General features: G+C 41.7%; 1 protein-coding gene across 2 annotated transcripts in view; it reads right to left on the bottom strand.

The window, feature by feature from the left end:
* The window catches only part of ropn1l (rhophilin associated tail protein 1-like), a 60,383-nt gene that overhangs the window by 36,102 nt on the left and 7,395 nt on the right, over nucleotides 1-16,886 (bottom strand). For both annotated transcript variants that reach the window (XM_055650899.1, XM_055650891.1), the window contains 4 exons: nucleotides 15,418-15,553; nucleotides 14,152-14,275; nucleotides 13,510-13,671; nucleotides 3,061-3,236 (listed from right to left, as the gene is read on the bottom strand). In XM_055650899.1, the coding sequence (XP_055506874.1) occupies nucleotides 3,061-3,236; nucleotides 13,510-13,671; nucleotides 14,152-14,275; nucleotides 15,418-15,548 (593 nt within the window). In that variant the 5' untranslated portion in view covers nucleotides 15,549-15,553. The remainder of the gene's footprint in view (nucleotides 1-3,060; nucleotides 3,237-13,509; nucleotides 13,672-14,151; nucleotides 14,276-15,417; nucleotides 15,554-16,886) is intronic.

The following is a 16,886-nucleotide window of genomic DNA, read 5'->3' on the forward strand; positions in this document are numbered from 1 at the left end:
AGGTCCCCTCTTATTCTTGTAAACTCCAGCGAGTACAGGCCCAGTGCCATCAAACGCTCATCATATGTTAGATCATGTTTACTGATCAATTTTACAATGCAATTCAATCTTTAGCAATCCTGGAAAAAAACCTGTGCAATGAGATTGAATTTTGAAGCCTTTCAGTCTTATCAGAATCAACGTTAAATATGTACACCCAATCAATAATGCGAACATACTTTTATACCACACAGGCAAAGCAATGGGATACAAGTCAGCGGTGGAATTGGTCTAACTGAAAAATGTGCTGCTCAAGCTACAGCTTGGATATTAATTACATTTCTGGTCAGGAATAAACAGATTTGTGAATGCTAAAGCATTGCAGAGAACAGTGGTGAGAACATGTGAGAATAAAGCTTTGGAGAAATTGACAAAACTATTTCATTGATATCAGGAAACCCTTCCTCAAATAAAGAATAATTCATAAATAGAATAAACTACTGGACAGTATTTAAAATTCAAATGACACAGTCCACTCCCCCGTACTCCCAGCTTACATTAATCGTAAATCATGTTAAACAACCAATTAGGTGTTCTGCAACGATATTTGCAGGGTGAAAAAAATGCCACGAATCGTGATTTCTGTATATTTAAAGCCATGTACACTCATAGATACAAATACACATACCAGTCTATTTTCCAAATATACATACCATTCTTTTTCCTTCCGCCCACAATAGTTAATATGTAAAAGAACACGTGATTCTGTTCCATTCTGTTTGTAGTTTCTTTGGTTGTTTGTTTTTTTGCACAAAGTCCAGCGAGCATTGCCACTTTTCATTTCACTGCACATCTCGTATGTGTATGTGATGAATAAACTTGACTTGACTTGACATCAGCGCCCTAGATGGCTGCTATTTGTATACATTGTGTATGCAAGCAAAGAATCTCACTGAACCTAGTCACAGGTGACAATAAAGTATTCCTATTCCTAATATGGTCTGATGGTAACATTACCCTCAAAGCTTTGAGGCCATCAAAACCACAAACTTCTGCAAATGTACCTTCTAAAATGTAACCTTATTTTGTTTTTAAAAAACTCTATACCTCAACTATTTTTGTTTTGCCATTTTTATTCCCCCCTCCTTCTGTACATATACTTGTGTTTACCACAGTGGCAGGTCAACATTGCTGGTGGATATCAGCATGCATTCAACCATTGGTCGGATATCTGGGGATGGATTACTTTCCAACTAGATTACAGCTTCTGTGGATAAATGTGAGGTTATCCATTTTGGTGGCAAAAACAGGAAAGAAGACTATTATCTAAATGGTGGCCGACTAGGAAAAGGGGAGATGCAGCGAGACCTGGGTGTCATGGTACACCAGTCATTGAAAGTAGGCATGCAGGTGCAGCAGGCAGTGAAGAAAGCGAATGGTATGTTAGCTTTCATAGCAAAAGGATTTGAGTATAGGAGCAGGGAGGTTCTACTGCAGTTGTACAGGGTCTTGGTGAGACCACACCTGGAGTATTGTGTACAGTTTTGGTCTCCAAATCTGAGGAAGGACATTATTGCCATAGAGGGAGTGCAGAGAAGGTTCACCAGACTGATTGCTGGGATGTCAGGACTGTCTTATGAAGAAAGACTGGATAGACTTGGTTTATACTCTCTAGAATTTAGGAGATTGAGAAGGGATCTTATAGAAACTTACAAAATTCTTAAGGGGTTGGACAGACTAGATGCAGGAAGATTGCTCCCGATGTTGGGGAAGTCCAGGACAAGGGGTCACAGCTTAAGGATAAGGGGGAAATCCTTTAAAATCGAGATGAGAAGAACTTTTTTCACACAGAGAGTGGTGAGTCTCTGGAACTCTCTGCCGCAGAGGGTAGTCGAGGCCAGTTCATTGGCTATATTTAAGAGGGAGTTAGATGTGGCCCTTGTGGCTAAGGGGTTCAGAGGGTATGGAGAGAAGGCAGGTACGGGATACTGAGTTGGATGATCAGCCATGATCATATTGAATGGCGGTGCAGGCTCGAAGGGCCGAATGGCCTACTCCTGCATCTAATTTCTATGTTTCTATGTTTCTCAGAAGGATAGCTGGTTCAGGCAACATAGACAATTTTCCAATTCATACCCTGGGAATGCTGTGCATCCCTGTTGCCACCAGTCTGGGGCCGATGGACATGCTGGCTTTTATGACTTGGTTGTTCACTTTATCCAGCAGAAGAGTCTTTGGGTAATGTAATTGCCCGTATTTTCAATACACAAATTTACGGGTTTTGCTTTTCTATCATTTACTGAAATTAATTAAGGAAAATAAAACGTGACAGCAGGATGGATGTAAGTGAATGCATTCATCAGTGGAGCAAAGAGGTCCTTCTGCAGTTGTACAGGGCCCTAGTGAGACCACACTAGCTATTGTGTGCAGTTTTGGTCCCCTAATTTGAGGAAGGACATTCTTGCTATTGAGGGAGTGCAGCATAGGTTTACAAGGTTAATTCCCGGGATGGCGGGACTGTCATATGCTGAGAAACACTCTGGAGTTTAGAAAGATGAGAGGGGATCTTATTGAAACATATAAGATTGTTAAGGGTTTGGACACGCTAGAGGCAGGAAACATGTTCCCGATGTTGGGGGAGACCAGAACCAGGGGCCACAGTTTAAGAAAAAGGGATAAGCCATTTAGAACGGAGACGAGGAAACACTTTTTCTCATAGAGTTGTGAGTCTGTGGAATTCTCTGCCTCAGAGGGCGATGGAGGCCGCTCAGGATACTTTCAAGAGAGAGCTAGATAGAGCTCTTAAAGATAGCGCCGGGGATATGGGGAGAAGGCAGGAACGGGGTACTGATTGGGGATGATCAGCCATGATCACATTGAATGGTGGTGCTGGCTCGAAGGGCCGAATGGCCTACCCCTGCACCTATTGTCTATTTAATTAGTGTCTCGCAATATAACTAATTAAATATTTTCAATTCTATATGCATCTTTTCAGAAAGCTATTCAGTATTAGAACGTGTTCTACAATTTCTATCACTTATGAACACAAAGTAAAATGGCTGGATTCGATGATTTACTCACACATCTTCCTCTAAGGTTATAAGTATTTCTTCAATTTTTTCTTCTGTAAACTCCCCATCCATCTTTGCCAGGTAGGTGAAAATGTAAGTGAAGGTTTCAATTTTAATGTGAGCAGCACCACCCGGTGGGTCAGTTGTTAGAATTTCACAGACGTATTTCAAGGCAGTGAAGAGCGACTTTAAAAAGAAAAAAAATTGTCAATAATTTGCTGCTTGAAATTTAAAAAGTTGCATGATATTATTTTACAATATGCTTGTATTCAGAATTTTTTATCGGCAGCTAAATACTGCCATAACCATCAACGAAGGAACTGTGCTTCTAACATGGGATCGGAGCAACTTTAATTCAATCTGAAAAAGTGTCTCGATACATCGTCTATCCATGTTCTCCAGGGATACTGCCTGAGACCCACTGAGTTACTCTAGCACTTTGTTTCCTTTTGTGTATTAGCCAGCATCTGCAGTTCTTTGTTTCTACTTCTTGATTCAAATTCCATTAGCTATCACGGTTTACATTGTTTGTTTAATACGGAAAGAATTCGATTTGAAAAGGTGTGACTGACCAACCTTGCCTGTTCAATGGAAAGACACTATGCTTTGGAAAAAATGTCCTTTTGATATATATATTTGAACTATAAAGAATAGCTAAGATAACGACACATAATCCCCACATAAAATAACTAAGGTCAATAAAGGTTCAGCAGCGACTGTTGCCCTTGGTCATGATGTACACCCACGTCTCCCCTCCAATAAATACAACAAATATAGCCATTTTTATAGACTGAGTTGGTAATCAGAAAAAGTGCTAGAATATCTCAGTAGGACTTAATAAAGTCTAATCTAATCTAGGTCAGACAGCATCTCAGTAGAACATGGATAGGTGATGTTTCGGGTTGGCCAGTCACTTGGGAATCACTGTGAAAAATTCTTATGTGATGGACATGTTCACAAGTAAAAAGGAGGTGTACATCATCAGGCTCTTCAAGCCTATGTTATTTTTTAATATGACCATAGCTGATCTTTGCTGGCCTCTGCTGTACCATTTCACCATTCCGATGTATTCTATGATCTATCAAATATTTCAACACGTTAAATACCTTTAATGGTCTGGCATCCACCACCCACTGGCACAGGGAATTCAACTACGATTTGTCAAATACGATTTACCTTTCATAAAACCATGTTGACTTGTTTTAATTTTATTCTGCTTTCCTAGATTATTTACTATTTTCTCTTTGATTATTGACTCCAACATTTTGCCTATAGCAGCTGTTAAACTAGCTCTGCTGGCCTTCTGCCTTCCTTCTTTTTTGAAGAAGGGAGTGACATTGGCTGCTTTCCAATCTTCTGGTACCCTCTCAGTTTAGCAAGCAATGAAAATTTGTAATCAATGGGTCCACTACTTCTACAGCCACTTATTAAAAAATTCAACAAGTGTAGTCTAACAGGTTCTGGTAATCTGCCCACCTTTATGGGCCTGTTCCACTTAGGTGATTTTTTAGGCGACTGCGACGGCGACTGTCAGAGTGCAACACACACATCGCTTCCTTCACCAGCCCATTATGCAGGCGAGGGACAGGGCAAGCGGGGGGAGCGCTGTCTGAGTGAAATTCACACGGTGCAAAGCCAAAGTCGGTGAATGCACAGTGTACGGAAAATGTTGTATAAGTCCTTTAAGATGGGGGGAGGGGGGGATGTGGGGGGGGGGGGGGGGGGGGGGGTGGGGGGTGGGCCGAGAGGCGGGAGAAGGCGGGAGCTGGGGGGGTAGAAGGTAAAAAACCGAGATGAGAAAAACTTTTTTCACACAGAGAGTGGTGAATCTCTGGAACTCTCTGCCACAGAGGGTATTTGAGGCCAGTTCATTGGCTATATTTAAGAGGGAGTTAGATTGGCCCTTGTGGCTAAGGGGATCATCTCCCATGAGAGAAGGCAGGTACGGGATACTGAGTTGGATGATCAGCCATGATATTAAATGGCGGTGCAGGCTCGAAGGGCCGAATGGCCTACTCCTGCACCTAATTTCTATGTTTCTATGTTTCTAAGGAGGGAGAAAAAGTGGAGACAACTTTTAAGAAGCCAGATACACGGCTGTGAAGTTCGACGGACATTAACATTACTGGTCGGTTATCCTTGGTTCTGAAACCTACTGCTTACATTTTTTTCCCCAATGAGCCAATAAAATTCACCGGTCAGCACCAGCTAAAGTCTACAAGAACCTTCGGCCTCCTGGCGACCCAACTACGACACGAGAATTCTCGCTACCCTACATGACAGCTTTATTCTGGTCGTCGCTAATTTTTCAACATGTTGAAAAATTTGCGCTGACCATAATGAGGCCGCGATTAGTTCCCAGAATGCGGGAACTCCTCACGACCGTGAAGGCGACTCCCCGGCAACATCCCGCGAACATGTGGCGACCGCATAATCTCCTGCAGCTTTTAATGCTTGCTCTTACACAACATACAGGTTTACTCTTTCATTTCACTGCACATCTCGTATGTGTATGTGACAAATAAACTTGACTTGACTTGACTTGACTTGACTCTTAAAATTGATTTTTTGTTCCTGTGAGCACTTTGTCTTCTCCTGCTAGAACTTCCCGTTTCTCTGGTTTACCGCCAGCCTAACCACGTGTATTCCCAACTCTTCAAGTGTACATTATCCTTTACGTCTTTTGTTAACCACTGGCTGCAGGTGGTGCAGTAGTAGAGTTGCTAGATTTGCTAGAGACCCAGATTTCAATCCTAATTACGGGTGCCTGTGTGTTCCTTATCCCCGTGACCTGCATGGGTTTTCTTCGGAATCTCCAGTTTCCTCTCACACTCCAAAGACACACAGGTTTGTAGGTTAATTGGCTTGGTATAATTGTAAAATTGTCCCTCGTATGTAGGATAGTGTTAATGTGTGAGGATCACAGGACGGCACGGACTCAGTGGGCCGAAGAGCATGTTTCAGTGCTGTATCTCTAAACTAAACTAAACCAAACTAAACTAACCACTGATTATGCCCCTTTTTCATGGAGTCCCTCGTTTCGTTTGGGAGGATTATATTTAAATTGAAGATACTGGCTATAGACCAAGGGTGTTCATTCTCAAAGTGGATTAATCTCCCATGCAATTCATATCAAGAGGGTGACACGGGAAATGAGCGACGCTGAAATCTTGAGCAAGACCCAAAGTGCTGGAGGAACTGCGTGGGTCAGGGCAACATTTGTGTAGGGAATGGAAAAACGATATTTCGGGTCGGGACTCTTCTGGAGAACGATTCAGTCTGAAGAAAGGTCCCGACTCTAAATGTCGTCTGTTCATATGAAGAGGGTACATCATATGTGCCTTTATTCCTTGGAGTTAAGCAGAATGAGGTCGGCCTTATTCAAGCACACAAGGTCTTAACTAAGCTTGAGAGCTTTGCTATTTTCACTAGTGAAAGAGTCAGGAACAAGAGGACATAGTTACATAATTAGGGGAGGGGGGGGTTATTTAAAACCACTTTAAAATCACATTTTAAAGAGTACACCTGTTTACAAAAACCTGCAGATTCAACTTTGCCTGCAATCAAAATACAGTGCATTATATGTTAGAACAAAATTAAATTGACATGTGTTTATTATTAATGATTAGAGTCTTTTGCCCTTTCTATGTTGATCACACACCCATGATTAGTACTGCAGTACAAGTGATGACAATTGTCATGACAAAATTACAATTCTGAGCAACGCATATTTCCAACAGATAGTGTGCTGAGAAGAGAATCTGCTACATATAGAAAAATGACACAAGATGTACCAATTAAAGTCCTTGCATCAACAGATTCTCCCTACTGCCCCCAGGTCTCACTTGTAACCTATTTATAATTGCAGCTCCAAGAAACTGTAAATTGGATTATTAACTGGGCAAACAGTTATATTGTTAGTGATGTTCAGCAGCTGTGACTTGTAATTCCATCAGGGACCCAATAAAATGTATTGATATTCTCACTGAAGAAAAAGAACAATGTAAATCAGAACATTGAATAATGTATTTTGGAAAGCAATGCAAAAAAGGAATTATGTATTTAATTTAATGTTTGGGATAGGATACTCCCATTTGGTGCTGTGCTGGGACCTCTGCTGTTTGAGATATATGTAATTGACTTGGATATAAATGTAAACAGGTTGGTTACTAAGTTTGCAGATGACACCAAGATCGGTGACGTTGTGGACTGTGAACAAGGCTGTCCATATAGACTGATACAGTGGATACAGATTAGTTATAGAAACGGGTGGAGAAATGGCAGATGGAGTTTAATCTGAGCAATCTATTTAAGAAGGGTAACTGCAGGTAAAAGCTTAGGAACTATGGACCAGTGAGCCGAACATCTGTGGTGGGCAAGTTGGGCTGAAGGGCCTATTCCCATGATATATAACTATGACTCTAAGTGCGAGGTGTTGCACTGCGAGGTCAAATGTAAGGGAAAAATATACAATTAATAACTCCTACTGCAGTTGTACAGGGCCCTGGTGAGACCACACCTGGAGTATTGTGTGCAATTTTGGTCTCCTAATTTGAGGAAGGACATTATTGCTGTTGAGGGAGTGCAGCGTAGGTTCACCAGGTTAATTCCCAGGATGGAGGGACCGACATATGATGAAAGAATGGGTCGACTGGGCTTGTATTCACTGGAATTTAGAAGGATGAAAGGAGATTGGATAGGCTAGATGCAGGAAAGTCAGGAAAAATTGTCCCGATGTTGGGGGAGTCCAGACCAGGGGTCACAGTTTAAGAATAAGTGGTAGGCCATTTAGGACTGAGATGAGGAAAAACTTTTTCACCCAGAGAGTTGTGAATCTGTGGAATTCTCTGCCAGAGAAGGCAGTGGAGAGGCCAATTCACTGGCTGTTTTCAAGAGAGAGGTTGAATTAGCTTTTAGGGCTAAAGGAATCAAGGGATATGGGGAAATAGCATGAACCAGGGTACTGATTTTAGATGGTTATACAGAAAAGCTGGAGAAACTCAGCGGGTGCAGCAGCATCTATGGAGCGAAGGAAATAGGCAACGTTTAGGGCCGAAACCCTTCTTCAGACTGATGAAGGGTATCGGCCCGAAACGTTGCCTATTTCCTTCGCTCCATAGAGTCTGCTGCACACGCTGAGTTTCTCCAGCTTTTCTGTGTAACCTTCGATTCTCCAGCATCTGCAGTTCCCTCTTAAATACTGATTTTAGATGATCAGCCATGATCATATTGAATGGCGGTGCTGGCTCGAAGGGCCGAATGGCCTAAACCTGCACCTATTTTTCTATGATCCGTGAGATCCAGGTCCATAACTCCCTAAAACTGGCAACTACAAGTAAATAGAATGATTAAGAAGGCATATACTCTGCTTGCTTTCATAGGTCGGGTCAATGAGTATAAGAGTCAGGAATTCTTGATGCAGCGTTAGAGGACTATGGGTTAAGCCGCATCGGAGGTAATGCGTGTAGTTCTGGTCGCTCCATTACAAGAAGGACATGGAGGCTTTGGAAAGGGTGCAGTGTTGTATCCATTAGAGGTTTTTAGCTACAGGGAGAGGTCGGACAGACTTTGATTGCTTTCTCTGGAATACCGAAGGTTATGGGGAAGTGCAATAGAAGTATATAAAATTATGAGAGGCATATATAGGATAGGATAGATAGGATAGACTGTCAGAATCTTTTTCCCAGGATGGAAAACTCAAATACGAGAGGGCATACCTTTAAGTTGGGGGGGACAAAGTTTAAAGGAGATGCAGAAATATCTCCTTTAACCTTTGCCCCACTGACTGTAAAGCTGTATAAATAAACACCCCCATCATCAGGGAGATATGCGAAGCAACTATTTTATTTTACACATAAGTTGATGAGTGCCTGGACCCTGCTGCTGATGGTGGTGGTCGAGGCAGATATAATAGTAGCAGCTAAGAAACTTTTGGATAAGCATATGGATATGCAGGGAATGAAGGGATATGGATCATGAGCAGGCAGATAAGAGTTGGTCTTGGCAGCATGTTTGGCACAGACATTGTGGGCCAAAGGGCCTGTGCTTGTGTTGCACTGTTCTGTTTCTCTAATTGCCAAACATTTCACAAAGTAGCAGTTAGAATGTCTTAAAATAATGACCTACAAAGAATAGCATTTGAATGGGTGTAATCGCACACAAAAGGTGATTTAAAAAAAATTTAATCGATAAGTCCAAAGCAAAAATAGAAAACTTGTACAGAATCTTAAAAGACTTTTGTAACTGGAAATCCATCCAAAGCTTTATCTTTTTTCGGGTTTACCTATTAACTCTCATACCAAGGTTTTGTACCCTCTGCCTTCCTTCCAATTAACACAATTTCAACTTCCCAGATTATTTAAATTATATTTACAATTTCCTTATTCAAATTCCTCCACCTACATTTCCAACATTACACCAGCTACTTCATTGACTGTAAAATACTTTGGTATGCCTGCAGGCTGTGAAAACTGCTACACAAATAATTTCCTTTTCTTTTTCCATCTGCAAGGAACCGTAGTAGTAGGCCCCCCTTGGTCATGACTGACCATGGGTGATACATCCTAGTTTGCAGGTGATGTGTGGTCGGATGCAAGCCTGGGCGATGTCATATGGAGGACAGGCTGTTGCCCATGCAGCATGTCCCCCCTCTCCACGTCGCTGATCGATCCAAAGGAACAGCAGGGCCGTTACAGTTTGGCACCAGCGCCTTCGCAGGAGCTGCCAGAGCGAGGTTGTAGACAACGACAAACTGCCTTAGGGGCTCCGACTCCGGATTTTCTTGAGGTTTACTCCAGGAGCCTTTTCCATGACTGGATATGGCCACAAGACAGTGGAGGTTTTAAATCAGAGTTTTCCCTCTCCTAGATGGACTGCCTTCCCAGGCTGACGAACCCCATCTGCCCGAGACTCGTGGAGGTGGGAGCGTCTACCTTCCCGTGCAGGTCTATAGCACCTGCCCACTGCTGGAAAGGAACCGTAAAACCAACAAATTCACTGAAAAATGTAGTCATGGTGTCATACAGCACAGAAACAGATCCGTCAGCTCAACTCATCCTTGCTGACCAAGATGCCCCATCAAAACAAATCCCTTTAAACCATTCCTATCTATGTACCTATGCAAGTGCCTTTTAAATGCTATTATAATACTTGCCTCAACGATCTCCTTGGCAGCTTCCTCCATTTAGAGCAGTGGTTCCCAACGTGGGGCGTACGCCCCACAGGGGGGCAATTTGATTTTTAAGGGGGGCAATTGAGCGCAACTGAGGAGGTCTGGGTCCAAATTTCCGATTTTTATTTTTTTGGATTTTCCATCAGGTAAACATATGTACTTTATGTTTCAGATGTTATTTTGAGTAAATAATTTTTTTGGGGTAAAAAAGGTCTTTATTGTGTAGTTATTACATAATCACCGCGCCATCGCTCTTCATGCACGCCGCACGAAGCGCGCGAGGTCATGGGAGAACCTTATTTATTGAACCATGTTCTTTTGAAGCTTGTTTAAACCAAGGTATTGAAATGATAAGAATTATATATCACCACATGGGGGGGCAGGGGGCATCAGGATTTTAAAGGTGATTAGGTGGGGCGTGGCCAAAAAAAGGTTGGGAACCACTGATTTAGAGTGAAAAAGTTGCCACTCAGGTTCCTATTAAATCTTGCCCCTCTCATCTGAATCCTATATCCTGTGGTTCTTAATTCCCCTACCCTGGGTAAAAGGCACTGTGAACTCACCCTATCTATTTCCCCTCATGATTTTATATACTTCTATAAGATCACACTCCCGGCCTCCTAAACTCCTAGCCTGCCCAACTAATGCCTATAGCTCAGGCTATCAAGTTCTGGCAACATCCTTGTAGATCTTTTCTGCACTGTCTATAGCTTAATGACATCCTTCTTATGGCAGGATGACCAAAACTGATCACAGTACTTCAAATGCGGCCTCACCCATCTCCTGTTCATGTTATTTTGTTGTAAAACACAGAGCCAATCTGCAATCATGATCTTTTGGGGAAACAAAACTACAGCATTATGGAAAGTTTTAAGAGACTGTAGTTAAAACATAAAAAACGTCACAATTTTATTCTAATAAACTTCTCATTTGGTCATTGAAAACTTAAAAGTTAAGATTACAAAAAGAAAGTGCCGGACAGCTCCATCTAGTGTTGGAATCTAGATTTCATGGAGCTCAATTTTCTAATTAAATGACATAAATGACAATATACACCAATATAACTGCATCCTGTTTATTGAAATTAATTCATTGTGATCTGCAGCATATTAAGGAACAGAAACATGACATTTTTCTTTTAACTATCTCATTCTTTCTCCAGTTCTCAGTCCTCATTTCAAGAACGTTTTTAAATATAAAAACTTTAGGTCAGGGTGAATACCTGGTTTGATTGTCAGAGCTTCTGAATAGATGAGAATTTGCATAGTCTATCCACAAACATAAATCATCCTATCACTCTCTGTACCACTTCTGTTAACTGTAAAACCAATGTTGTGTTGTTCAGCCTTTTCTCCAGAGAAGTTACCTGACCCGCTGAGTTATGCCAGCCAGCATTTTGTGTATATCTTTGGTGTAAACCAGCATCTGCAGTTCTTTCCTACACACTGTGTTGTTAAGTCTTTGCCTAGCAAAATTAAGAACATGTTTCCACTTTCCAAACTGAACACAGCAGAGATGGAAGCTTTCATTATTTAGTCCAACCCTGTACGGTGGTTTCTCGTCACCAAGATCAGTCCATTTCCCTGCTTTCCTTCCCAAGCTGGATCAGAAAAACCTTGGTGTCTATCAATGGAAATGAGCTTCAAACTTTCAAACTTCACCTTCAAAATAGTCTTTTTTTTCTTCTCAGACCTTCCACCACTGAAACCCTTGGATCGCCTATTTTTTCCAGATTGAATTTCTCCATGGTACTATGTGTCTTTTGATCTTTCTTCTCCATAGACTTGTATGTTCTAAATTCAGTTACCTAAATCTTGCCCTCTAACCTAAACATCACTATAGTTTTCATTTACCGCAATGGATCCAATTTTCGTCGTATGCCAAATTAAAAAGCCCTTCTTTGTCTATCTCCGCTATCTTTCATCACTCATCCTCGCAACCCCTTTCCCAATTGCCATGACTTCTCATGTGCCCATACCTTTTTCCAGTGTCATGTGTGTTCATTCTTTTATCTTTGAGTAGTATCTTCTCAAAGGGAGCAGCCACATTGTCAGCACTGATCCCAAATTAAACATCTGCTCTGCACTAACCTTGTCACCAGCCATTCAGAGAGGATGTTGGCAAAATATTGACATGCATGGTGGCAGTAAAAAGGAAATAGGTTTCCCCACAACGTCTTTTGTCCTATTGCCCATGCAACTGGGAGGCAGACCATAACATAGAAACATAGAAAATAGAAAATAGGTGCAGGAGTAGAGGCCATTCGGCCCTTCGAGCCTGCACCGCCATTCAATATGATCATGGCTGATCATCCAACTCAGTATCCCGTACCTGCCTTCTCTCCATACCCCCTGATCCCCTTAGCCACAAGGGCCACATCTAACCCCCTCTTAAATATAGCCAATGAACTGGCCTCAACTACCTTTTGTGGCAGAGAATTCCACAGATTCACCACTCTCTGTGTAAAAAATGATTTTCTCATCTCGGTCCTAAAAGACTTCCCTCTTATCCTTAAACTGTGACCCCTAGTTCTGGACTTCCCCAACATCGGGAATAATCTACCTGCATCTAGTCTGTCCAACCCCTTAAGAATTTTGTAAGTTTCTATAAGATTCCCCCTCAATCATCTGAATTCTAGTCCATCATCATAACAATCATCAGTCAAGACTTGGTATCAGATATTCCATCCTTCTAATTAATTTACTTACTTTAACTTGTATAAAGGGCCTCAGAAGCATTCTATATTAAAACAAAAAGTTGCAAACTAAAGCAAATACTTCCTTGACCTTTGACTTTGAATTTAAGACTTGTTCTGAAATGCCGTCTCAATTATGTTATTACTACTCAACATTTTAGGGGTTAGAATTTTGTAGAAACAGATACGATCTTTGTAACCTCTCTCAAAGAAACCATCTGTATTTAATACGTACTTTGCAGACAGCTCTTTTATTACTTCATGTTACCAATTAAAATTTTAAACTGTCTAAATGATAATAGAATTTAAAAAACACAAATGGTCACAAAGTGTTGGTGTAACAGCAGGTTTGGCAGCATATCTCTGTAGTACAAGGATAGGTGACGGTTTAGGTCGAGACCTTTCTTCAGACATTGTGGTTGGAAGGAGCCGAAAGCTAGAAGAGGGGAGAGGCAAGGCAAAGTGTGGCAGGTAATAGGTGGATGCAGGGCAAGGAGGGGATTGATAGACAGATGGCTTGAACGAAGGCCAGAGATAAACGCAGAAGGAAGAAAGCTGTACAGTTTTCCAACAGTTTATAAATCTATACATACCCCACCCAAATCACTGCAAGCAAGTGCCAGGAATTTCAGCCATTCAATCTCGAATTGTAATTTGCCCATTCGTAGAATGTTTTTCAGCCGCTCCATTGGCAGACCCAAATCTTTCCATTTTTCTACCAACTTGAACTCAGGAACAAAATTCTTTTGAGATAGCTGAAACACAGATAGATTTTTAGAAACTGAATTTCAGCATAGCCGTATTTAAACATTTTGCTAATCATACAAACTAGCAGGAAAAGGTCAATTGGCCCCTTTAACCTTCCCTGTCATTTAATAAGATCAAAGCCTCAACTTCCCATTCCAGCCTATGTTCCCCGTGCTTGTAACCCCATGCTAATGATCATTCATGCCCTTGCAGTAATTAATTCCTGGCATATCACAGGCAACAAAATACAAGCAATAAAAAGTACAAAAACAAACTTTAAGTACAGGTCCATTTCTAATTTACACACAAAGATACAAATTGGAAGAACAGGTCTCTCAGCTCGTCTGCTTGCTCTGACATTTAATAAAGATCACCGGCGATTTAATAGTAGCCTCAAATCCATACTCCTGTCTACCAATGGTAATCTCTCACCCCCTTGAACATCAAATATGTATCTATCTCTGCTAAGAATCTTTCCAGTATTATACCTGTTTGTGCAGAATCTTTAGAAGTCCCGGTGTAAGGCCAGTGTCATTTTTCTGTGTTGCCACTGGCATTTCAAACCGTTCTTTCACCGGAAGTGTTTCACCTTTAGACAAAGCTGCAAAATATCTACTCACCAAAATTGATCACAAAATAGTATTAGGTCCAGGTAGTGCAGAACTTATCAGGCTATTCATCAAAGTATCATTTTGCCATAAATAGATACAGAAAATTATATAAATGGTCAGTGGGTCAGGCATCATCAGCAGAGCAAAGAGGTCCTTCTGCAGTTGTATGGGGCCCTAGTGAGACCACAGCTGGAGTATTGTGTGCAGTTTTGGTCCCCTAATTTGAGGAAAGACATTCTTGCTATTGAGGGAGTACAGTGTAGGTTTACAAGGTAAATTCCCGGGATGGCGGGACTGTCATATGCTGAGAGAATGGAGCGGCTGGGCTTGTATACTTTCGAGTTTAGAAGGATGAGAGGGTTTCTTATAGAAACATATAAGATTATTAAGGGTTTGGACACACTAAAGGCAGGAGAGATATTCCCGATGTTGAGGGAGCCCAGAACCAGGGTCCACAGTTTAAGAATAAGGGGTAAGCCATTTAGAGCAGAGATGAGGAAACACTTTTTCACACAGAGAGTTGTGAGTCTGTGGTATTCTCTGCGTCAGAGGGCGGTGGAGGCCGGTTCTCTGGATACTTTCAAGAGAGAGCTAGATAGGGCTCTTAAAGATAGCGGAGTCAGGGGATATGAGGAAAACATCAGAGTTTGAAGTTTTAGGCAGGATTGAAGACAATGGCTTCACACTTCCAGTGCAAATGGCGAAAAGTGTGACTCACCCCAAATGAGCTAATGAACAAGCTATCCGTCAACATTGAGTCATTGTTGTTATCCCAAGATGTGGCAGAGATTAATGGACTTGGACACAAGTGTCCTTCACCACTCTCTGGATGCCATCACCTAGCATCTGCCAAAGAGATCAAGTCTTCAAGTGTAAGAGTGCAAGAGCCGGAGTGGATGCTATTGCTGGAGATGTTGTGCCTATGATTATATCGGTAAGAATGAAACAAATGCAATCTTGTATTATTGCTTTGTTTCAATAACCACTTGTGCATTTAGTAATGCATGTATCCAGATTCTCAGATCCAAATTGCCAAGAGATAAGGTTTAATGTCTATAGTCCCAAAGCACTCATATTTGCCCCAATCTATCAAAAATATTCCCAAAACTTGAAACTAATAGATGATGTAAAGTTTTTACTCACGCAGCAGACCATTGAAGAACATCGTGTGGCTGGGTACGGATAGCAGCCTTCGTAAACTGTTTTAAAATGTCAGGAAACTCAGGGGGGATTTCAATCTGCTGAGCGCAGAACATAACATCAGGGAGAGGCATGATTGCTGAAAAGAATTAATTAAAAGTTGAGTTGGATAAAAACTTTTTAAGGAGGCACAAATCAGAATTCAATATGGTTAAGACAGATCATGTCAGTGAGTTAAAGACATACTAAATCTCAAAGCTAACTACAGATACAATTGTTATTCAACCATTCAAAAATTCCAATGTACTGTATCTAGCTCACTAAGTTTGCTATACTCCCTTTGACTACCTGAGGCTCCAGTTCCCAACAGTTTCCGCACTCTCTGCAAACAAAGAAACATAGAAAATAGGTACAGGAGTAGGTAGGGCATTCGGACCTTCGAGCCTGCACCGCCATTCAACATGATTATGGCTGATCATCCAACTCAGTATCCCATCCCTGCCTTCTCTCCATACCCCCTGATCCTTTTAGCCACAAGGGCCACATCTAACTCCCTCTTAAATATAGCCAATGAACTGGACTCAACTACCCTCTGTGGCAGAGAATTCCACAGATTCATCACTCTCCCCATATCCCCTGATTCCGCTATCTTTAAGAGCCCAATCTAGTTCTCCCGAAAGAATCCAGAAAACGGCCTCCATCGCCCTCTGGGGCAGAGCCCCATTTCCTATCTTCCCTTTGAGCTTATCTGGGAGATTTATTTCAAATCTGTGTAACAGGTTCAAAATATTGCCTGGATTTCATAAGGTAGGGTACTATTCGATTCACCTCTACCCTCTTGAGGACATTGGACATTGTCAAACGAACTGATGCACTACAATGCTGAGAACTATTTTCTACACTCTGTGTCTTCCTCTTTGCTCTATATATTGTAGTGTAGTTAGAACATATTGTATCTATGGTCTATGGTCACGATGGCGCAGCAGTAGAGTTGCTGCCTTACAGCAAATGCAGCGCCGGAGACCAGGGTTCGATCCTGACTACGGGTGCTGTCTGTACGGAGTTTGTACATTCTCCCCGTGATCTGTGTGGGTTTCCTACCACACTCCAAAGACGTACAGGTTTGTAGGTTAATTGGCATGGTAAATGTAAAAATTGCCCCTAGTGGGTGTAGGATTGTGTTAATGTGCGGGGATCGCTGGTCGGCGCGGACCCTGTGGGCCGAAGGGCCTGTTCCGCGCTGTATCTCTAGACAAAACTAAACTAACATACGATCTGTTTGGATAGCATGCAAAACAAAGCTTTTCACTGTACAATACATGTGACAATAATAAAACTGCTACGAGGAGAGGTTGGAAAAACTTAAATTAATTTCTCTGGCACGTTGGAGGCTGAGAGGTTACCCGATAGAAGCATATAAAATAATGAGAAGCATAGATACGGTAGATAATCAGTCTTTTCCAACCAGATGG

The sequence above is a fragment of the Leucoraja erinacea genome, chromosome 2, assembly GCF_028641065.1.
Source record: "Leucoraja erinacea ecotype New England chromosome 2, Leri_hhj_1, whole genome shotgun sequence".
Classification (NCBI taxonomy): domain Eukaryota; kingdom Metazoa; phylum Chordata; class Chondrichthyes; order Rajiformes; family Rajidae; genus Leucoraja; species Leucoraja erinaceus.